The sequence below is a fragment of the Notothenia coriiceps genome, unplaced genomic scaffold (genome assembly GCF_000735185.1).
Source record: "Notothenia coriiceps isolate Sejong01 unplaced genomic scaffold, NC01 NC01_scaffold00030209, whole genome shotgun sequence".
Taxonomy (NCBI): Eukaryota; Metazoa; Chordata; class Actinopteri; order Perciformes; family Nototheniidae; genus Notothenia; species Notothenia coriiceps.
The window spans coordinates 62149-87148 of NW_011362910.1; the positions used below are offsets into that span (position 1 = coordinate 62149).

General features: G+C 40.5%; 2 protein-coding genes across 2 annotated transcripts in view; one reads left to right on the forward strand and one right to left on the reverse strand.

Moving 5' to 3' along the window:
* Nucleotides 1–5801: 5801 nt before the first annotated feature.
* klhl10a (kelch-like family member 10a) lies at nt 5802–8768 on the forward strand. The gene is made up of 5 exons (XM_010787150.1): nt 5802–5926; nt 6177–6660; nt 6769–7380; nt 8064–8213; nt 8397–8768. Exons 1-5 carry the CDS (start codon nt 5802–5804, stop codon nt 8766–8768), a joined length of 1743 nt encoding a protein of 580 aa, XP_010785452.1.
* A 10079-nt stretch (nt 8769–18847) lies between these two features.
* Nucleotides 18848–25000, reverse strand: part of LOC104959282 (transcriptional repressor scratch 1-like) — a 9445-nt gene continuing 3292 nt past the window's right edge. Inside the window, exon 2 of the mRNA XM_010787147.1 lies at nt 18848–22427. Within this exon, the coding sequence (XP_010785449.1) occupies nt 21652–22427 (776 nt within the window). The 3' untranslated portion in view covers nt 18848–21651. The remainder of the gene's footprint in view (nt 22428–25000) is intronic.

Below are 25000 nucleotides of genomic sequence, written 5' to 3' on the forward strand. Positions count from 1 at the left end.
TGATACCTTCTCGACCTTCCCCTTAGAGATAGGGAGTTTGGTCCTTTCCGTTAACCTGACCTATTATAGCGTTGCCTTGGTCTAGTTCGGTTAAGCCAGTGTTCCGTTTCTGCACCGAGGATGTGCGGAGATGTTACTCACGAATTGTTGTGTGTGTTCGAGATTCGTAGACCTTCTTTCGGTGTGATATGTCGTGACGACTTTTGGACCCTTTCTAGGTAGGCGAGGGTCTTGAAGTCTGTCGTTAGAGTGGAAACTCGGTGTGGATGTTTGGAGAAACTTGCAGACTAGGAGTTGTCTTAACCACCGGAAACAACTGTTTGTGGAGTAGTTTTGTGGAAGTAGGGACTTCGTTCGTCCAAAGCGCGGGGACCGTTCAGCTGGGTTGATCCGGTCATTGGAGGTTTGCGAGGTCGGGTCATGTAGCTCTGCCTATACTCTCTTCCCTACACATTTACCCACCCGCCAACATCAGCTGGAGAGTCGACGGATACTCGTCGTCAGTTGGTCGTCTCGCAGAGGAGTCATTCTACGGACCTCTGTGTCGTTCTCTGTGGGCGGACTCGTCTCGACTAACTTTCCGTACCGATTCTTTTATCCGTGAAGAAAGCAACTCGATCCTACTTTCTTTTTCCGTCCACCCGGGGCTTCTGAGTCCTACCGAGAGTGTCCCTTCGACACCGAACGTGCGAAGAGAAATTCGTAATGTGATGTGCGGCTTATTGCGTTTTTCACATCTGTGAGGCGGCGAAGTAGATTACGTCCTACTAGAACCGTAATCCACGTCGTTCGGTGACTAAAGTTTTGACACCTTCTGTCTGAGAGATTGCGATTGACTGTTCTCGATTGTGGAATAATAGCTTCTCTTGGTGATCGCACGTTTTGAGTAGATTCTGTCGTCCACACCACGGAAGGTGCGTACTCTTTTGGTCACTTCGGTTCGCGGTTTGTACTATCCAGTCAAACCAGTCTACTTGGTATGGGAACTTAGTGACACTCGTGGGCAGATGGATTTCCCCATTAGGACCTGTCTACGGGAGAAAAATCTGGTTGTACCGTGACTTTTCTGGTTCACGGTTTCACTCCACGTTCTCCTTTATAATTGTAGTAAGGCCGTTCTCGAGTGGCCGGGGTGCTGCGGACCCGCACCGTTGGGTGTCTAGAGACTTACAGTTGGCCGTGATCGGGAGACGATGAGTCTTTGGACGGCTCATACGTACCGGGGTGCATACCCTTGCTCGCGGCGTACGGTTCTGTCGACCTAGGCGGGAAGTACGATCGTACGGCGTAATAAGTGTCTCGACCGGACTTTTAGTTGTGGTAATGTCAGGCATGACTATGACAAAGGACCGTCCGTATACCGAAGGGGGTAAAAGCAGGGTCCTCGATGTATTTCTTGCGGTTCAGCTTGGTCTTTTTCCCTCTCTTTCTACTCTTTCCAATTTCGAGCAATTGGTTGGCAACTTGGTTGGCCGTGACTTTTGGGTGCTGAGGAGCTGCTTTAGGGTCACCTCGTAGCTTGTGAATAAGTGCCCATGCTTTCTTGCTGTTTTTTGACATGTCTGTGGACTCTATAAGAGCATTCCAGGTCTTGCTTCGCTCTTGTGCAATGCTTTCCATCACCTTCTCGCCTTGGGTAGTTGTTTCATCTGAGAAGGGATCTGCTTCAAACATGCTGACGTAGTTGTTATAGAGTCCTGCACAGTCCTTTGAAAGTCCCGGTATATATTCAACTCTACATCCTCGTGGGATATGTTTCCGAGCAGTTTTCAGCACCAGGTTAGCAAATTGGTCGTAGTTCTTGCTAACTGGTATTATGTTTGTGATCTTTTCTTCCAGCTCGTTGGTGAAACCTTTCCAGTCTGCTTTCTTGTAGTTGAAGCGCCTTTTAAAGGGCACGATTGTTGGGACTACAGCCGCATTGATTAGGATCCCAATGGGACGGTGTTGGCTTGATGGAATAGGGTCCAGCACCGTCTTTTTACACAGTCCAGCGATGTTACTTGTGACCATGGTGAGATCTGGGTTGTAGCCACGTTTCCAGCGAGCACTGAAAAACGAGTGTGGTAGCTTGGGGTCATGGATCAGACTTAGTTGGTTAGTATCCATCCAGTCCTCTACTGGTTCTCCATCCTTGTTCATTTCAGGGTAGCCCCACTGGATACTGTGGCTGTTGAAGTCACCAATAACGATCTGTGGTTTGCCGTGTATTTTGGGGATTGGCTGGGAAAATACAAAGTGTACAGGTGGTGGTTTGTAGACAGATGTTACTACAACACTGCTTAGCTCTACAGATAGGACTTCAATATTATGGCCATCTGACATATCTGTATCTTCTATAGCTGAGCCTGTTTTTACAAATATAGCACTGCCGTACTGCCGGTGAGGTCGCTCAATGGCCAGGACCATTCCTGGTATGGTGGGGCGATTGTTTTCACTCCCTCTGTGCGTCTCTTGCAAGCAGAGGACGTCACAGTGTTGCTTGCTGCATAGGTCGGCTAAGATGGTTTGTTTCAATGTTCACAGATATGACTGTCAATGCCGGTCTTGAGGGGGTCCCTCGTTTACGACATCGACCTTTGTGTCTATCTCCAGGCATGATGTTTTCCCTTGGTGTTCTGTGGCTTGCTTTCAGCGTAGCTTGTAGCGTAGCTTGTGCAGACTAGCTTGCGGCTAGCGTAGCTTGTGGCTTGTAGCGTAGCTTGTGGCTGTTTTGTAGCTTGTAACTGTTGCTTGTAGTGGTGATAGGATTAGCAGTATCTAGTCGATCTAGTTGATCTTTTCGATCTTGTCGATCTCGTCAATACTCCCAGGGCCGCGACGTGGACGCTCCTTTCATGGCCCCTAATTTAGCTGGTTAACAGTTACTAATAAAACACTTGAAACAATCATACAAATATGTGGCAAAATGCTTGTTTCTATTTCAGTCTGACTTTGTTGCAGATGGACTAAGAATCAAATCCTACTGCAGGCTGTTTCTTGAACAAAGGTCAGAGGTCACAAGAGCTTTCTTGTTATTCTGTGTCCAAGTGTTTGTGACAGGCAGAAGAGGTCGTACCGAGGTGGAAATATTGGCAGAGAGTTTGCATCACACCACGTACAAACAAGGAGTCTGTAACATTTTATTCATTTCATTTAAACACACATTTATACTTCAGCAGTGCAGAAGGTGATAATAAAAAAAGTCAGCGGGGGATAATTTATGAATCAGTGGGATGTAGTAACGGCAGTTAGATTCACAGACATGACATGGATGATAAAGCAATAGACTTTTTACTATTTGAATAAATTGTAACTGACAAGCGTAATTTATTTTCTTCTACATGCATCTATTAAGCTATTGTAGAGGTAATTTAGATCCCGATGAAGTCCATATTCTTTCAAAGAAGACACACACACTCACACACACAGTGATATCTATTGGCTACATACATCTTCATTAGTGTCCAGTCATATCTCTGTTCTTATCACACGTTGGGACTCCAGTTGCTTTGTTTCTCCCTTATGCATGTTAAAATCTCTGAGTATTAACACTGTCATATTCTGGCATAATGACTGATAGATGCTCAGAGGATTGTTTAATTATATTTCCAGTTAATCATGGTTATGCTTGCTTAACCTCACACGGGAAACATTTTCCGAGAAGAGAGAAATGGAGAGCCCCGATTGACAAATAAGACTCAATTTCCATTTTATTGCAATAAGTGAAATTGATGGCAACAGTTTTTCCCGACTGATGCTGAGTTTGAAGGCACATCGCTCAGGCACTAAACGGAAGATGATCTATGTAAATATTACCTTCCAAAGAACTGAAAAACAAACAAAAAAACCTTTTCATATGTAAACATTTTTGTTAATACAATGTTAAAGTAAAAAAAACATTTCATTTTAATTGCCATTGTCTACTGCCAATCCCTGTTTTTTATATTTTGGGCAATTTTCTTAGCCTAATGAACATTACATTACATATCACTTGTTAGACGCTTTTATCCAAAGCGACTTACATACTCAATACTGTGGGCAATCCCCACAGGAGCAATTTGAGGTGAAGTGTCTCAGGGACACAACAACATGCGGACTGCAGTGGGGTTTGAACCTGTGACCCCCTGATCTGAACACCAACACACAACCCACTGCACCACACGCCTCCCTTTGTGTGAATGAACATTTTCATAGAGTATCCAATAATCAAGTGCAAACACTGCAAACACACATTAAAACACAAACAATAGTCAGTGCCCACATAGCTTCATATCACATCTCTGTTAAGTGAAATAACTAGTCCAAATTCATCAAATATTTGATATTTCACTTACAGTAAAACCACAAATGTCAACCTATTCGAGCACTAAAAAATAAGTCAGGGGACATCCAAAGTAAGAAGGATTTTCATCTAGGAGCCATGAAGCTGTGTTCAAACAGATCCATATAAATAAATCTCATAATGTGCCTGTCACACACACGTCTCTGTGTCATTGATTTTTCAGCCATTCAAATCATAAACAGGCTTCAGTACAGTTTTTAATTCCTTAATTTGAAAATCAGTTTTCAGGGTAATTGTTATTGATGAAGAACACAAATCTGTCCCATTTTGTGATTTATAGTTCTAGTTTGTTGCTTTTGGGGCTTTGAAATGTATTTCCCTCTAAATATTCAGCTCACGCTGTTTTGACATCTCACTCCTGAGTTGTTTTGCCTTCAAGACAGATTAGCCGGCCACTGATTTGAAAACAAGCATAAAGAAGTAGTTTGCTAAGATGTGTTTGATTACAGTCATTCGTATCCATTGCCTCTATGTCTTTATGATCACCTCCTCTGATACTGTTTAATCAGAAGCTGCTCTATTTCGCAGCCATTTATCACTTCAATGCTCTCTCCTACTGTTCACTGCTGCACACATTTCTTATTTATCTCAGTAGAAAGTCGCGAACTGAGCTCAGATTTCTCTTGGATGGGGTCTTTACTCACTCAACCAGAGGCTAACTAGCTAATTAAATCTCAGGCTACCTGCTGTGTTTGCCCTTGAGGAAGCAGCGCTTTAGTACCAGGGAATGAGAGCAGATTTTAGGTTGGATCCATGTGCGTTTGTCAATCTGTGCATAAAGCCTTCCTTCCTGAATGATACCACTGCAAGCTAAAATCTCGATATAAACATATTAACACTTCTCTGAAAGTTTTAGCAAAACATTATCATGGATTTCAATGTAGAGTATGAGTCAGATCTGTTGTAGTAAGTAGTAAAATCGCTGAGTTGCTTATTTAACTGGTGGACCTCTGAAAGACAAACTAGGTGGTGATTTACACCACCCATTATAAAAGGCCATTTCACACATTTTGACCTCTATAATCTGTACAGAATGAGCATTGCCATGGTTATTTGGTTAATTCAAAAGAAATATGGTGATTATTGTTTTGTTCATGTATATTTCTCTTGCAAAATCAGTATTGTTTAGGATGAATGTGACACGTATCCACACCATTTTATTTAGCACTGTAAAACACACAAAAACAAGCTTATAACAACAAATAATGCTTATGTTCATGCTTTTATGTACATCTAATGGTCAACTGCGTAAGTTCATTGCTTTTCATGAGTTCAAATGATGGAATGGAAGTATTGAGTTCTGGAATGGAATCCTAGTTCTAGAGATCTAGAACCCCAACACAGAGGAAGTGTTCTCATTCCCATTCCTGACTGAACTCACTCATTCAATCTCAAGAGCCAAACAAGTCAACAACCAACAGACTGAGAAGAACCTCTTTTAAATAACAAATTCAAAGTGACTGACAGAAGCGGGGCTATGTCAAGCTCAGTGTTTAATGATCTCCGCCAAGAGGGAGACTTTTGCGATGCAGTCATCAGAGTCAAGGATGTCGAATTTCAAATTCACAAAGTCATCCTGTGTAAATGCAGCAAGTACTTCCTGTAAGTAAAAAAATGAAGGCAAATTCACAACAGTTTATGATCCATGTGTAAGTGGCACAGTCATCAGATGTAATTAGTGACTCATGGATTCATGGAGCATTTCTGATTAAACTAATTCGACATAGGAGAGATATCTAATTGACCAATACCGATTCTGAGTAATCAATCCAAAAAATAAGTTTTAACGATTTATATTAACAAAAACTGTTTATTTTGAATCCTATTTTGAATCCCCCCCTCCATCCTTCAGAGCTTTCTTCAGACGCTGGTCATCTCCAGGTCAGCAGGTCTTCAATATAGGTGGCCTGTCTGCGGACATGATGGCGCTTATCATTGAGTTTGCATACACTGGCAGTGTTCATGTGACTGGGGACAATGTGGAAGAGCTCCTGCTTGCAGCGGATCAGCTCGATGTCCCAGGCATCGTGCAAAATTGTTGCGACTTCATGGAGGAGCAGCTCTCCGTAAAGAACTGCATTGGCATCCATCGGTTTACCAAAACCATCAACTGCTCCCGACTGCAACACAAGGCCTTCAGCTATGTCCTTGGTCACTTTGAGGAGGTTGTTTTCTCCCAAGAGTTCCAGCAGCTTTCTGTGGAAAATATCATTGACATCATTGGTAGAGACGAACTCAACGTGAAAGAAGAGAGCACTGTGTTTGAGGCCATCATTCTCTGGATTGCCTATTCACCGGAAGAGCGTAAAGGGCACTTCGCTACACTCCTTTCCAAGGTATGATACATTTCTTTCACTACATGTTGTTTAAATTCAGCAACAGGGAAACAAAGGCCAGGTCTATTAAGTTCAGATAAAAGATTCTGTCCTGTTTTCCATGAGCAGGTCCGGCTGGCCTTGATGAGTGAGGGCTATTTAAAGAGCAATGTGAGGTCTAATGAGCTGGTGAAAAACAACATTGAGTGCAAGCTCATGGTTAGAAAAGCCCTTGATATCATCACTTGCATCAGACCAAACTATAGTTCTGTCCTCTGCAACCATCTCGCCCGTCCTCGCCTGCCTAACGCCGTCCTGCTGGCCATCGGAGGCTGGAGTGGTGGGGATCCAACTAACGGCATCGAGGCGTACGACATCCGCACAGACAGCTGGGTGAACGTGTCAAACGGTCACGAGCGTCCCCGAGCCTATCACGGCACTGCCTTCCTCAATGGGGATATCTACTGTGTTGGTGGCTTTGACAGGGTGGAGCATTTCAACAGTGTTCGCAGGTATGACCCGAACACACACACCTGGCATGAGGTGGCATCGATGTACTACCGCCGCTGCTATGTGAGCGTCACCGTGCTGAACGGATGCATCTATGCCATGGGAGGTTATGACGGACACACACGACTCAGCACAGCAGAGCGTTACATGCCCGAGACCAACCAGTGGAGTCTGATTGCACCCATGAGTGAGCAAAGGAGCGACGCGAGCTGCACAACACTCCATGACAAGGTTGGTGAAGTCAAAGAGCAGCTGGGATTACCTTAACAGAGAAACAGAAAGTCATATTGCCTGTTTGAAACAAGAGTGTAATGATTATTGTAAAGAAAACCAAACTCTAAGATATTAGAAAAGGTCCACAAGTAGCCTACTGCTTGACCTTTTGCAGTTATATTGAGGTAAGCGAAATAATTGGCTAGAGGATGGTGGCAGAGTAGAGGTCTTAAGCAACTGGAAGAATATATGATTGTATGTGCTTGGAAGTGATTAGAGATGTGCATGGCAGTATTAAATACTGTGTGAGGTTGTTGTAAGCAGGAAGATTAACAGGTCGAACATTTATGCATAAACAAGTTATTATGTTTATGGACCTAGTTGTCATTTCTCACATTGATGGATTTATTTAAAGTTTGAAAGCATACTGCGTAAAGCTTGTCCATCGCTCTAAAATAACAACTTAAATACATATTGGCATGCTTATATTAACTGTTAAACGCTGAATGAAATTAGATTTTTTTGAGCGAACACCTACAATATTGTTGCTAAACATTTTAACAAGGTCCCAATTCATTTACAAAATCTTTTTTGTCTTTGCCCAAAAAAAGCGTTTTATACAACATACACACAAACAAATGAATAACAGTTTCAGCCAAGAAAAGTCCACATTTTACTGAGACATCTCCTGTTCTCACCAGGTTTACATTTGTGGAGGTTTCAATGGAAACGAGTGCCTGCAAACAGCTGAATCTTACTGCCCAGAGACCAACCAGTGGACAGCGATCGCACTCATGAACTGCCGCCGCAGTGGCGTTGGGATCATTGCACATGCAGACCATATCTTTGCAGTAAGTACATTGAACACTGACGATGCTCAAATAATAATATAAGTTTTGGTCAGCATTTTTTTTTTAGACTCAGAAAAACCTTTGAGGGCCGGTGTTTTTTATTTTCTCAAGTGTGTTGAGAGGCTGGCTCCGATCTCCATTTAAAAAAATCTAACCATGATTTCTCTGCTTTTCCCCCCAAAGGTTGGTGGCTTTGACGGCACCACCCGTCTGCGCAGTGCTGAGGCTTACGACCCCCGGAGAAACACCTGGCACGAACTGTCCTCCATGTTGTCTCCCCGAAGCAACTTTGGCATCGAAGTGCTCGAAGGTCGTATCTTTGTTGTTGGTGGCTTCAACGGCTTCAACACCTCCTATGACGTTGAATACTACAACTCAATAACGGATGAGTGGTGCAAAGCCTGTGACATGGAGATATTCCGCAGCGCCCTGAGCTGCTGTGTGGTGTCCGGACTCCCCAACATGGCTGAGTACGCTTTGCCTCGTGACGCACTGCCGCTTTTACATGTGGACGGCGAGTCTGTGGAGGTTTCAGAGTCGGATGAGTCTGTCTAAAAGTGCCTTGCTTCACCATGAAATAAATGTCCTTGAGCTTTATACTGTTGCTACTCCATTTACTGTACTTCCTGAAGTTCTTAGTTTGTGGGAACTTGTACATGTTGTGCTAGTGAAGAGGGTGCTGTGTCTAACCTGCAGAGACATGGTTTGAGTAAACCATGCATTAATAATCCCTACATTTGATTGATTGACTGTTCTGTCCCCCATAGCATCAAGGACCATTCAGGAGGCTAATTGTTTAATGTGTACTAGTATTCATTTTCTGAGGTAACCAAAACTTAAATATTAAACAGTTGACTGTTATATGGAAAATGTGTATAAAGGATTTTGTATCTACTTCCCCCACCAAAGAGGTTTTTATATTGCGATATAGTACATATATGTGCAATAATACAATTATTATATTATATCAGGTATTTGTTTTTCAAGGACAACAACATGATGAATGTATTTTGTACAGCTTTCAGAGTAATTGTCCCCATTAAAGGGAGCACTAATGGGTCATTTTGGCCTTCTTTAATACAGCTCCTCAAACACTAGGACAAATACATAATATTGCATTACTGACTGACCGAGAGAGAAATATATAAGTGGACTTAAATGGAAATGGGTAAGGAAAAAGAGTTTAGGTGGACAGAGAAATAAAAACACGAGCGATTCAGTCAGAAGAATATAAGTTGGTGCTGTTACATGACTTTCTGGCAGATGTCAAGGACTGGATGTTCCACAATCTCCTCCAACTAGATTTGGACAAAACTGGGATTATTCAGGGGGAAGAAAAGCTTGAATGACTTCAGTCTGTCCTTCTCTGTTTTGCCGCATACACCCCCCTGCCCTCTCTCTCCCTCCCCTAATCTCTCTCTTCCTCCCCTCTCTATTCTCTCTTTTTTGTCTTTCTCTTTATCTCACAGACGAAGCATTGCTTGCCAGTTTTTGGACAGAGTCACCTTGAGTGTGTTGTCTTAGGACATTCGTATAGGAAAATAGGTCTTCGTACTGTATGTGTTCTCTGTAATAGGAGGGGAAGACATTTGTTTCCTCTTCATTGACTAAAAGAATGACTGGACTAGACTACGTGGCAGATTTCCGGCCTTTACAAATATTTTTTAAAAGACAAAGTGAAACAACGTAGTCACACATTTCTGGCTTATCTGAGAAAAGAACATTAATATATATTTTGTATTATAAAACGGTCTTTGCGTTTGTTATTAGCATTTGATTTCTCACTAAAACAATCTTAACACATGAAGGCAAATCAAGAGGGGAGGTGTAATCTTCATAGTGTCATCATGACTCAACAATATCAACCCTGTTGCACAAAGTAAAGGGACACGACACACAACATGTTTATTAAATACAACTTTCTAATGTCTAGACAAATCTATAAGATCTCTTTTTGGTCCTATCCTCTTCTCCTTGTGGTGGTAGTGGGCCTACCTTCTGCAATTTCAGAAATAAGAAAGATAATGCTTCTCGGTCTCTCTTCCTATTGGCCTTAACTCTTTTCACCTGTGTTTACTTGTGGAAAGGTTTTGGCATAACATTTGTAAAGACACTTGTGTCGAGGCATGTAGAAGACAGGCAAACATCAAATTCTTATGAACCATTTTCATGCTACATTGCTTTTATAAGAAGGGTCATGTGTGTGTTTGTGTGTCCTGAGAATATGATGCAAAAGTCTTATACAAATACAGGCCGACAATCCCAACTCTTGCACCGCCCACACACACACTTCGGGGAGGAGCCCTGACATGCACAAAGCACTTGGGTTTTAAAAAAATTATTAGTTGCTTGGCTGATGGTCGATGTTCTAAAAGCCCTGTGCAATACAACTTTAATAGCATTGGCAACAGGGTGTACACACACACACACACACACACACACACACACACACACACACACACACACACACACACACACACACACACACACACACACACACACACACACACACACACACACACACACACACACACACAGCCATTTCTCCTCCCTTTTTTGCAATGTCTGGTTCCTCTGTCTCCTCCACTTTCTGTCTCTGTTTCTCCTTCCTCTGTCTGCCTGATCTGTAGCCAAGGGCTAAAAGTTAAATACAGTTTTTTGCTCATAAAACGAGTGAAAAACACACAACCAGTTATTGTTTTGTGTGAGCAACTGTCAACAAACTGACAAACGACACAGAATTAGTGCTGCACTGGAACACTGAGATCAGGACAGCGACAGTGTGTATTGTATGCTTGCTCACATGAGTAGATGTATATTTGAGTGTGAGTTCTTCACATTGTGCAATCATTTTTTATTAATCCAAACATACTGTAACATGCTATGATTCGTTTGTGAATGTGTCTGTGGTAGGAAGACCGTGTGTGTGTGTGTGTGTGTGTGTGTGTGTGTGTGTGTGTGTGTGTGTGTGTGTGTGTGTGTGTGTGTGTGTGTGTGTGTGTGTGTGTGTGTGCGTGTGCGTGCGCCGCCTGAGGGCTTTGTTCTGTACTGGTGCAATAAAAGACACGTTAGAGAAAGAGAGATTACAGAAAGAAAAAAAAACATTATCACACATAAATGGTGTTTTTTTCTCTCACTAAAAAAAACAATAAATCTGTGTGGGTGTGAGAAGCAACAGAGCAGAGTTTCACATGAGGCATCTGCCTGGAAATACAACAATGTACTGTACAGCAACATACATTTTTTAAGGAATTTGACAGCAGCTTGTAACGTACTGGGGCAAAACATTTTTTAACAACCTCAAATGTACTGCTCACTGTCCTGCAAGAGCTGTGACACACTGTCGGTCGCATCAGACAGGAGCAAAAATATCTGAAGAAAGTGTGTAAAGAAGGATCTGGAGGATGAAGAAAGAGGGAAGGAGAGGAGGATGGTGGCTTAGAGATAAGGGAGGGAGGAAATAGAGGAAGATAGAAAGAGAGGGTTTGTGGTGTGTGTATTGAATAGAGGGTGGAATGAATTTCATGCTTAACACCTGTCTCACCCTCACATTGTGTGTGTGAGGGAGGCAGGTGTGTGTGTGTGTGTTTGAGAAGGGATGAACAGAGAATAGTTTCTCAATTGGAAAGGATTCAATTTATACCTAATCTATCCTCTACACACACACACACACACACACACACACACACACACACACACACACACACACACACACACACACACACACACACACACACACACTGTAAGACAGCTCTACGCTCCCTTTTGACCTCTATATGACCTCTGTCTGTTTCCTCGTACCTGCGTGTCAGTCATACAACATCACACTGCTCTGCTTTGGCCCACAGTAACCGCCTTGTTCACTATCCTGTAGTCACACTGGGACTCCCAAGCGCATCGTGAAATATTACACTCCGAGCTGAGGTGATTTACAGAGGAGTTTCCCAATAAAGTCAGACTGAGGATGAACATCACAGGCAGAAAACAGAGAAAAAGGATTCTGGTTGTTGTTGATTATTTCCATCATTTCTTAGGGCAAGCTCACTATACATCATTTTTAAGAAGTCATATAGGGCAAGAAACTTGAGCAGGCAGGTGATCACACAGAGTTTAAATAAGCCCACAGTTTAGATCAATTGAAAAAAAGAAAATGGTTCAAATTTAAAACTGAAACGTATTTATCGATTAGTTCCCTTCTATAGCTCAAACTACAGTAGATACTTGCTTCCCATGTGCATTAGTTTCTCTTGCGTCCAACCACTACACTATTGAGATGAAGAACCACACATCAAATGGTTCATTTTACTTTGTGTTTTTTCTGAGGAATGAGAAATTGTTGACTTCTTTTTAGATTTTGGTTTCGGTTTAACATCAACATATGGACAATTTGGCTTGTTTAAAACCTGGTTCTCTGACTGCTCATACCTTTTCTCGCTTTTCACAAATGTTTCTTTATTCAAATTGATTAGCAGAGGTTGTCATGATGTACAACGTCTATTATCTGATATGTCTGCCTATGTGTTAATGAATTCTGCACAAATGTTACCGACTCTTCGTCATGTGGCCATTGAAGTGAAGTGGAGTGAACTCTAAAGCCCCCTGAGACTGTGATTTTGGCCTGTCTAAATAAAACCGACTTGAGGTCAGTCAACTTATTTTTGCTCCATTGGACTTTGTCGCAGCAATGTCAGCAGGTGCAAATCTCATAGTCGACATAAACGAAAAAAGAGAAGAAATTGAAAATAACCAAATATCCTTTCATAATCAGTTAATATGCAACTTTAGAAAATGATCTTGCACAGCTGAACTGAATGTGTATAATAGGTAGATTGTGTGTCAGGTAGGAAAGGTGGCTGCAGGATTTCCTCATCCTCCAACTCTCAGCTGACTTGCACCCAGGGAAAAGCTCCTCTATTCAGGCCGTCTGTGCAACAGCCTCCCCTGACAACCCCGGAGGTCAAACCACTGTCACTCACAGTGATGTGGAGGGAAAGATGGAGAGAAAGAGAAAGAGGGGGAAGGAGCGAGAGAGAGAGTAAAGTGAATATACAGAGGGGAGATAAGTAGAGAAAGAGGGAGAGCCGAAAGAAAGGGCAGACGCAGAAAGGGAAGTGGTAGGGGAAGAGATGAGAATCCAAATGAATCTTCTTCACCCAACGGACAGACTGTCAAGCTGTGTGTGTGTGTGTGTGTGTGTGTGTGTGTGTGTGTGTGTGTGTGTGTGTGTGTGTGTGTGTGCGTGCGTGTGTGTGTGTGTGTGTGTAAGAAGCCATCTATATGTTCCCTATCAGATTAGTGAACCGTGATATTACACTCGAAGCTTATATACATATTCATTCATTTTTTTCAGACACTGAAAGTCACTTGCCCTCTATGGTCCTATTAAAACGACGCTGTGATAGTATCAGGCATAAATATCCATAATTTTAAAACGTATACATAAAGATTGTTTTTCAGAGGTAAACAGGCCCAAAGGCTAGAAGGTGTCATAGCAGTTGTGCCTGCAAAACAACAAGAAGGGTGTTTTGATTCTTAGTTTATATAATAACAGACAATAATAATCATCAAAGGTGTTCTCAGGAGATCTTATATTTAGCAAATTTATATCTGTAGTAATTTCATTGCAAAAAATACTTTGTGGCCTGCACAGTCATTCTAATACTGTCAACATAACACACATATATATGTATATTTATATGGTCTAAAAGTCAAACTAAAAATGACACAAGGTGACATTTCCAGCAACTCCGCTGAATCCAATTTTAATTATGATACCTATGATTCCTTTAAGGTTTTTATAGGCTTAGGCACAAAAGAAACCAATTGATTGTCAGTAGGAAACAAAGGGTTCAATATGTGTTCCTGTTTTTCTGATCCCTTCATCCACCCTTATCTTTTCCACCTATGGACATTGTAGCTTTGTAATAAAGTCACCCAACCTCTTGCTTTGCATATGTATGCATAACACAAATGTACGAATATGTTTATGTTCGGTGATTGTTTGAGTTTTTGTGAAACATAATATTTTGTTTTTTGAAAACATGATCTACAAACAAATTTGAGAATGGGAAAGAGTTTAAGAATCCACTAGGAAATCCTCATTTGTAGTTATAAGATACACATTTTTTTTAAAACAAGTTTTAGGACTCCTTACTCAATACTTCCCACTCAGACTGGACAAATCACGCAGGACAAGCCCTTTTCTCACTCCTTTACACATCAGCCTGTGATATCAGATATGAATACAAATGAGAAAAATCACCTGAGCGCACCTAAAACTCATTTCACTATGGGATGAGCTTTCAGTTTTAAACCACAGGGGATCTAACTGGTGTGAAGGCACATCTAGTCAACGACAGTACAGTAAATTCAAAGATTACTCTGGGATGAGATACTTACTTGTAAAAGTGAAGGGGAGAATATTTTCCAAACACAAAATGAAGCAAAGATTTATCTTGAACATGCTCGTTCAGTTTGAGTCATCCTATTTAAAAAAGGTCCGACATAGTCGGAGGTCTTTAAGTAATGGTGCTCACTCTGTAGGTTGGAGTTTCTCAGCCATTCTACTTTATACATTATTTAAGGTGAAAACTACATAGGGGACAATGTATGAACTATTTATTCTCGTCATCTGCTGAAGGCTAGAAGGTCAGACATCATGGGAAACAGGAATTAGCATATTAAAATGCTTTGAACATAAAATACATAAAATATTCTCTATATGGCTTTTCTTCTCCTTATCTCTCATTTTCTTTATCTGGTAAAGGTTAGGGTGGACTGTTATTTTATTTATCAATCATTCTGTTTGTTTGTGTTTGGCAAGAGGGTATAAACTGCCTACTGTCTTCAGCAACAAAGTGAATCATGTTATCACGCACTAGAGACAAGCTAGACCATTACCAAAGATTTATTTTGATAAAGACACATTTATCTTTGCCACATTTTACATTCTAAGATTTCAATCAAAATCACAAATGTCAATCCACTGATCGTGTGTAGACTGAAGGAAAAGTAAAAGTGTCACCAAAGTCAATATGGAACATCCTCTGGGGAACACGTAGTGTATGTCCGTACAAAATGTCAAGGAAATCCATCATATGGTTGTGGAAATATTTAGACAGACATTGTTTTTATTTGAGCTACAGCCCCAGCTAGTGATTATTGTTTCAGACAAATTCAAAGCTTCGTCGTTGCAATTTATTCATAATGTTACAATACAAAGATGTAGTGAACTTGTCCGCTGTAGATTTTTAAAAGTACGGGTAGAGGATGTACACCTCTGTTTTCACAACATTTCTGTATTTTATTTCCCCTTTGGTTAAAACTCCTTATATTGCAGGTGATCTATACATGCTGCTGTAATGCAATGAAGAGCATTAGAACCAAGTGAAATAATGCAAGTATGGATTTTATAGACGTTTGTATAAAACACACACACAGCGACACACACGTATGTACACACACATACATTACACACACGTATGTACACACACACAAACACACACACACACACACACACACACACACACACACACACACACACACACACACACACACACACATACACACACATAGCCACACACACACTTTCTCTGACAGTAGCTATTATAGCTCGGAAGCCTTTTTTCAGGTCCAGTGAATATTAGAATTAGTATCATTAGTGGACCAGAGGCAATATAAGAAAATCTATATCTTTAGTACGAGGAGAAAATCAATCACCTTTTAATAGAAGGTCATTTGTCTTTAGAGGTGAAGTCCTGGCAGATGGTAGCCAATCCTAGTCAATGGGTTCCTATAAATCTGGCCAATGGTGCTCTAAGTTACTTTGTTATGGAGACCCTCTTAAATGCTAATCATTGGTGAGAGCATGTGATGGTTAGTCATGATACATTTAGCAGCTACTTGCACCAAAGTTAGTAACCTGTTTTATGGATTTAAGACTTAGAAATAAATATCTCCAAAAGATTATTTAAATCTAATTTCCTCTTACATGCTAAACTAACACCATTCAACCCTGTCTCCGATAACGTTCCCTTACAACTAAACTGCATTCTCAATTATGTTTTGAGTTTAATGTATTTTATCCTAAAATATACAGTTACAGGTTTTGATTAACCTTGTAAATGTTAACATAATGCAACAAAACAACTTGGTTATGTTTAGCATAAAATAAGCACAAATGTTATTTCAGTTTAAGAATACATACAAATACAAAGTTTCGTTTCACACAGAAAACAAACACAGGTCTATGGGTGAAAGTGGAGACAGTCTTTAATTAGATAAATATTTGATATAAATTCCCTTAACATGTTGTAAACATGGTAAACAACATACGCAGTAAATCCGGAGTGTTAATTTAACACTCCAGATAAGGACCATTATGTTCACTGGCCAACCGGCAGTGTTAAAATTGACTCTTTAAGTGTTGACCACTTAAAGGGAGGGATTTAAGTGTTAAATGAACCCTTAAGTGTTAAATGAACACTTAAAGAGTCCATTTTAACACTGAGAGCCAGTGAACATATGGTCCTTATATCAGAGTGTTAAATTAACACTCCGGATTTTACTGTGTACCTGCTAAACATGTTAGCATGCTTACGTTAGTATTAGCTTAAATAACCGCACCATATAAGTAGAGCTTTACAGAGCAGCTAGCATGGCTGTAGACCCACAAACAACATGAACTGAGAGACCAATACGTTTAACAACACGTATACAAAAGCTTCTTTCCACATTAACATACAAATGTACATACATATAGAAAATCCACACATACAAGTACCTATAGCCTAAATAAACAAACGTGTAAAAATTAGGGGCAAAAAAACGGAAAGCTGAACTAAAATGCTGTTGTTTGTCAGAGAATAATTGTAAACTGTTTTTCCTATCAAGTCCAGAAAGATAAATGCAAATACATGAAGACACAACATACCTGCAGTCTCTGGTGTCCTAGGCCCTTTCTCATTTCACTAATTCCCCCTCCTCTCTCCTCGGTTCCCCTCCTCGACTCCTCCGCTCGCATCTCCTGTGGGCGGGACTAAGACACAAGGATAGGAGTCGAGGAGGGGAATTAGAGAAATGAGAAAGGGCCCTACTGTTCTTCTTTTATTTTATACAATATGATTGATTCAAACCACACTTGCACTTCAATAAAACACGCACACACTTAATTAAATCGAAAGTTCTCTCTAATCAATCTGTGCACACAGGGTGGCAGGAGCTTGTGACATTGTGTAGCTCATACATTGTTTTTGTTCACAAGCTGCACATTAAAGCACTCTTGTTTTGCTCATATTGCTTATTGAGGAAGGTTTATAGAATTGTTGTCTTTAACTCACATTGTTTTACAGGTTTTGCATTACTATGTAAATTCAGACAGATCATTGTTTGGCCAATTATATATTTACTAACATCACTGGGAGTGTCATCTCATTACGTTTATTACAATAGCATACCGCATTTGGTTTTATAAATTTCTTATCCAAAATGGTCCTTGTCTACATATTTACAACCTTAATTAATTTGAACCAAAAACGAAAACATGGATGTTTATATCAAAAAGAAATATTCACATCCACACATAAGTACATACATGTAACACAATGTCTCGCAAGGTTAAAGACAATCCTTGAGATCAGCTTCCCTGTTCATGTATGATAGCTTACACAAGCAATTAAAATCATTCACACACACACACACACACACACACACACACACACACACACACACACACACACACACACACACACACACACACACACACACACACACACACACACACACAGTCACTTGGTGATTTTGACCTCCGCACAATCGCCACAGGGTAAAAAAAACGAAGGTGAGCTGGTGCCGCTATAATTTACAGTTTTTGTGCTGAAGGCAAATTATCTTAATGAATATTTTACAAATCATCAATTACCGTTTAGTGAGGAATAAAAGTAAATGTTCACAGTTTGCCCATGCTATTTATTAACGTGATAATTTATCAATATGCTAATGATTCATTAATACTTCATAAGGCGCTGCATTGAAAGGCTCTTTTGTAAGCTTACCAGAAGCAGTAAAGATCATTTTGAAGGGCTTTTGTATAACAGCCACTAACACAAATAAAAAAATAAAAATTCCGTTCAAAAAAGGTCAGTTTACTCATCCTAAAGAGTACTGCTGTGATAAGCCTGTGAACACTGCTGTATGATGTCTTATCCGAGCATGGAGGAGCTTTATCAAATCCAAGAAATAATGACCGAGAGTTGCATTTTCAGGATATTCGGTCTTGCACAATATAAGCCGCCAATGCTAGCTAGCTAGCGGGGTATTAGCTAGCTAGCTAGAAAGCTAGATAACTTAGCTATGTTCCACACAACTGTAACGTTATCTTAACTGATGTGTTTTATCCTGTGACTCCTAATCTTTTTTTTTTCGAAGGGAAGGGAAAAGATGTGTAAGACCACTAAGAGATGAAGTGATGACGTCCATTGCGCTTTTGGGAGGGACTTTGCCTATATTGTACAAGTTGAATACTTTTACCTTTGATAATTGCATACATTTAAATAGTGAAACTTGTGAAAGGTTCAATGAAGAAGAAGAACAAAATCCCAACACAACTTTTTTAAACTAGTTTTTATTTAGGAAGTGAAACAAAATGCCCAGTGTTGTCTTTGTGCTTTACATTGTTTAAAACTGCCACTGGAGGTCCAAAAAAACCTCAGAGGAAGAACTCAAAACAAAGAAGGAAGCTCCAGAGAAATTCAGAATCCTCATCATCCTCATCATTATCATTATCATCATCATCATCATCTGCATCACTGTCACTCTATACAGATCTGTAGAAATTATTTGACTCCAAAGTCACATCAGTGCTTATTTACAAGGCCTCTTGCCACAGTCAAGTTTTCATTCACTCTTAAAAAAGGTGTGGTGAAGATGCTCTCCCACAAATATGTAAAAAAATGACACAATGTGTAAAAAGGAGTTTATTTATACCATGTGTCACTTTTAAGCATATTTTCATGTGTCATTTAAGGACAACACAGCGTGTGACATTTCAGCATCTTTGTTGTTGTTGATACCTTTGATTCATCAGTGTAGAAAAAGGAGAAAGAGGTTGTTATTTCTACATACAAGGCATTGTCTACCTGAATCTAAACTCTTTCATTGTGCTACTATCTTTGAACAAAAAAAAAAAAGTTGTAAGATATAATTCGTAACAGGAAGTGCTTTTATATAAGAATAGGTAAACTAGCTTGTGGCTATATTAGGCTACGGTAGTTCAAAGTAGACTAAGTGTTTTTCGATGCACTCTGGTGCTGAAATATTGACAAAATGTCTTCTTTTCTTCCTCAACAATCACTTTAATTTCATTGCGGATTGCCACAAAAACCTCAGCTGCTGTAAAGTTGTTTTTCACCTATTCAACTACTCAAACCAAGAACTTAGAAAGTACCAAAGCTCTCAATCGTTCTGGTTCTGGGTTTGTGTTTTCATCCATGTTTCAGCACCAGAGGTCTATGGTATTACCTTCTACTTTCTACAATATTTTTAGAATAATAATACGAGGCAGGCAGTGCATAAACCATGTACAAAAAGACCCGTCCCGACACAACCAAGAGCCCTCCAACTGAAGGAGTCGTGTCATCTGTGTGAATCCCTGGAAGCACCAACAGCTCCTAATGCTTACATAGACATAATTGTCAACAAGCTAATGATGCCAAGATAGAATTATGGTTTTAGATAATAATACATACTAATCAGCAGAGATTGGAAAACCTACTCTCTTGCTAATTGGATCTGTTTGAACACTTTACCATTAGAGAAGTCACTGGGGGAAGCCTCTCAGAATCACAACAGTGTCACACTCCCTCCACATACAGAGCTCTTAACCCAACCCTCCATATTTAACACTAACTTGGTTTGCTAACTCCCTGAAATTTCCTTTCTCATAACTACATAGAATAGTGGTACTTGAAAAAATCAAGATGTTACAAGCAGTTATGACTCACGTCTCTTCAAAAATATCATGCATTATTGCTCTATCGGATATGAATGAAATATTGCCCAAGAAAGACATTTGCTCAATTTGCCTGTTATCTAAGAGGTTTGGCAAAATATCCCAAAGATTCATAAAATTGGCATAGATTCCATTATTAGGCTATAGTTATTTTTTGCATGCAGTAGTTTTTATAATTAAAGTGGCGGACAAAAGTAAAAAGGTATTCGGTAATTAGAAAGTGTCAAATGCTTTGGCATATTTGTAACAAAGGCAAAATATAACAAAGTAAGGTGCAAATCAATACCTTTACACAAACATAAATAAATAAATTAGGCAATAAATAGACACTTAAAAAGACCTAAAGATGAGCACTGTGTGGCCTTCTGGCAACAAAAACACTTTTATACAACACTTGAGAAAAGGTTTAACCTTTACAGGGAAAATTAAGACATTTTAAATGTCTGGATCCTCATCTGACATTGACGTGTAAAAATAAATAACATCATATTTAGGTTGTAGGAAAACACTGTTTGTTGAGTAACTATTCCCTTATACTTTCCACAGGTTACTGTCAAGTAAAGCACAAATGCCAGAAAGATAACTTAAAAATATGTTGTATATCTGTGTCCATTTAAGACATTGGTTTAAAGAAAATCACCATAAAGATTGTTTTCCCACTCCAAAGGTGTACCTTGCCATCCCATGGTATGGAAGATTTGTAAATGATCACAGTTCAGTGTAAATGTGTCAGTGGCCAACACAGTAAACAGTAGGCAAAGCATGTCCCTAGTGTAAATTAAAAGCTTCACAAGTATTTTTGCTTACTTGCAGAAAACGCAGTGTGCTTTCATTGTTTTTAGATGCTTGATCTCCTTATGAGTTCCGTCCAAAGTCCGTTTCAAAAGCAGGATAACACCTTTATCCTTAGATTATGAATGTTTTGTTTTATTTGTCTCTAAAAAACATTACATTGTAAAGTTTATTGAATCTCTTTGCAAGAAGATGTGATTCATGCTATACGTGATAGTCCTGTCACAGCAAGACAGAGATGGGAGAGGAATTGTGCTTCAGTGTTGATTCGTCATGGGTTGAAAAAAAAAAGTGGCACGAGGATAGATATGGACATAAATAGATCTAGGTATCTTCAAAAATGATGAGCTGGATGTACTGTGCTTCATTTATCCACGCGTATACTCAAAACAGCCTCAAAAGTGGACGTATCTCGTCAAAGCAGGTGACGATCTGAATCACGTATCGCAAACTTTTCACCTCACTTCCAAAAAAGGAGACAAAGGAGGGATTGGAGGGTTTTGATAAAAATGGACTCAATCTGTTCTTTTGCCTCATGATCCTTGCAGAGAAGACTCTTGTTGGAGAAAGCACACAAATTAGGGCGTGAGGCCAGCTAAATCTGATTCAAACAAACAAAAGTCAACCTTTTGGAACCAATCATTCACTCAGTGAGCTCATCGGGGAGAAAGCCCCCTTGAAGCACGCCGACTCGTAGTGCTTGTTCAGGTAACTCTTGAGTGCAAACGTCTTGTCACAGCGTTTACACTTGTAGTGCTTGAAGGCCGAGTGTGTCTGCATGTGAGCACGCAGGTTTGACCGGTCGGCGAACGCTTTGCCACAGTGTGCACACCCAAAGGGCTTCTCCCCCGTGTGCGAGCGCATGTGGCCCTGCAGCAGCCACGGCCGGCTGAACGCTTTGCTGCACACGTCACACTTGTGCTTGAGGTCATGTGTCAGCAGGTGCATGGCCATGGCTGGCATGGACACGTACACTTTCCCACATGTGGGGCACTTCTTGGCCATCTTGCTGTCTATGCTCCGGTGCGTCTGCTTGTGGCGGCTCAGGTTGGAGGACGTGGCGTAGGACTTTCCGCACTCGTTGCAGGAGTGCCTCTGGATGGCTCCTTTGGCGTTTCCTGTGGACTTCCTCCGTGACCGTCCGTCCATGATGAAAAACGCATCCACTGTGTACTCATCGCTCACCGCCGCGTCCCCGTTGATGTATTCACCTGCTGATGAGGAAACTTCAGATCGCGGGCTGTCCGGCTGGTCCGAGTCGCCGTGGACATCACCATGGATACCAGAATAGGTGTCTTCGATGTGGCTATAGATGATTGATGGGCGGACAGGGGAGGCGACTTTAGTGATGACAGGTGACTCACTTCCGGCCATAACATCATATGGGGAAGGACTAAGGTAGTCGCTGACGTAGCCTGAAGAGAGAGAGAGAGAGAGAAAGAGGTAAGTCATCTGACCAGGACAGGCATTGATTGGAAATTAGAAACTGATTGGTTGGAAAATCTTTAAAGAAAAGCTACATGATCGCTACGAGAGTGATACCTAAACTATAAAGGGAAGTGGATGCAATCCAAGAATCCTTTCTTCTTTCCTTTGACAATCTAGCTAAGCTTTCAATAAGAAAACATATAGGTTTGGAAATCACTTGCACTGCACAAGATAGTACTTATGTTATACTGTATGGCCTCAGTTTTTGTGTGATGTATCTTTAGGGCCTGATAGAGCTGGGATGTCAAACACAACCAGTAAAACCAAACAGGTGCAGCGTGTTTAAATATCTTTACAGGGATCTTGGATACTTGTGAGGGAATTTCTTTCATCCACAGAACCCCAGGGTATCCACTGCTATACCTTCTACCTTTACAAACCTTTTTCTTATATTGTTAAAACAAAAGCCACAAATCAAACTAAATGTTCATTCATTATTCAGAGAGCTGCTTCACATGTTGTTCCCTGATATTATAAGTGATTAAAACCGGCTGTCTCTGGTTTCTAAATATCAATTGAACCACCTAGGTCACATTACCAACATGTGTATTGTGCTTTTAGATTTTTGTTTCACATTTACACTTGCATCCATACAAGAGAAGGTCAGCACAGGGGACACAAGTCAGTTCTTAAGATGCACCCACACTGTAAGGGGTTTAATCTAAAGCACAACCCTTTTCTATAAAGCAGAGAAGATGGGAGGAAGCAGGAGAAGTTGAGGTATTTATAGTGGTAGTAAAGTGCTTTTATGTCTTTGCCAGCAAGGAGGACACTCTTCTTCTCAGTGGGACATTTTTCTTTTCTTTTTCTCGAAGTGTTCAACAACTGCACCTTTCCTGTCAGGTCTAAGGCGGCACAGAATCACCTCTGAGCTGTCAAAAGGTTGACTTTTCAACACATTCGTCTTTTTTGCAGCAGCCGGGAGTCTAGTGCGTTGCTCAAGGGCACCGTGACACTGATAACTGTGCATTGACCATAAGCTTTCAGCCTCCTTGAGTATTGTATTCTTAAGCAACATGAATATTTATGACAAAACTGATCAATTATTTGTTGCCATGTTATGATGTGAGCTGCGTCAGTATTTCTATTGTTGGTGTTTCTACACTCAACAGGCTGAAGTCCAACAGACACAAGGAGAGACTGGCAGCTAATACCCCCACAGCCATGACTCCTGTGGATCTATGTCGATCAATAGCTCTCCATTTCAATTAGCACTCTGTGAGCATTTAGACACAGGCAGCAGAGGAGATACTATTGCTGGTAATATAATTTCATGATGCAGTTCTGAGAAAAGCTCAGAAGTCGGTCGATAATATGATGAGAACAAAAGACGGATAGATAGAGGGGGAGAGAGGAAAGTGGAGTGAGATGAGGGATGGCGGAGAAGAAATAAATAAATGGGGCAGGAAAAATGAGTTGTGGCAAAGTGAGAGTGGTGTTACGCCAGCTATGGTGGTTAGGTGGTTTGGCAATCTATTTACAGCTCTCATGATGATTTAACATTTTGAATTAAATTAAGACGGAGTAATAGAGGAAAGAAATAGATGACGGGGGGGCAAGAGAGGGAGGGTTGTAAAGAGCTAGAGAGAGAACAATCATGAATATTCAATCATGGCACTCTGGAACAAAGTACTGTGTTTGTGTGCGTGGATGTTGTTTTATAGAGCATGAGGAACCTAGACATATGACCCAATGTTCATCGTTAACCCATATCAGGTTGACTTGGAACAGCTTTAGTCTTGGAATGTTTGCAGAGCTTCACATAAGTTGCTCTTTACAGGAGAACAACATACTGTACTGGTGAACACAAAGTCTGTCTTTTTTTTAATCTGTAATTGTTACACGTTTAAAAATAAAAAGCACATACTGTGTCAGGTTTAAACACCTACTCAAAAACGTTATTGGAGTCCTTCATTCATGTTTTTTGCAAGGTCTCTGTGTCGTCTGACCTATTTATGTAATGCATACAGTATGCCTTTTTAGTCATGTATTCTGTACTTGCTGTGTTTATTTATTTAATTTATTTCTTTACCTTTGCTTATTATGCCTATTTTTAAATGCCTTTTTAATAATGTATTTATGCTGTATTTGTTCTTAAATGTCTTTTGCTTTTAATCTGTAATCACTTTGAATCGCCACGTGCTGAAAAGTACTTTATAAATAAAATTGCCTTGCCTTGCCTTGCCATACAAAAACCTTTCTACTTGTTGTGCAAAGGCCTTGAGTAAAAGAGTCATCTTAATATATTTGCAAAGGGAAAAAAGTCCAGACCGTGGTGATCTATAGCCAATTTCATTGATATCTTCCCAATATTTGCCACCACATAATGCTTAAGACCAGTGTGTTGTAGGGATGGAAAGAGAGACTAAAAACAGTACACTTCTGGTGAAAAATGTCTTGTATCCAAAGTTATCCCCCTCCAGGATTCAGTGTGTGTCATGTCACCTCTTCTGTAGCTGTTTGTTTACTTTCCTGTGAATGTAATTGCACCAGACTGAGT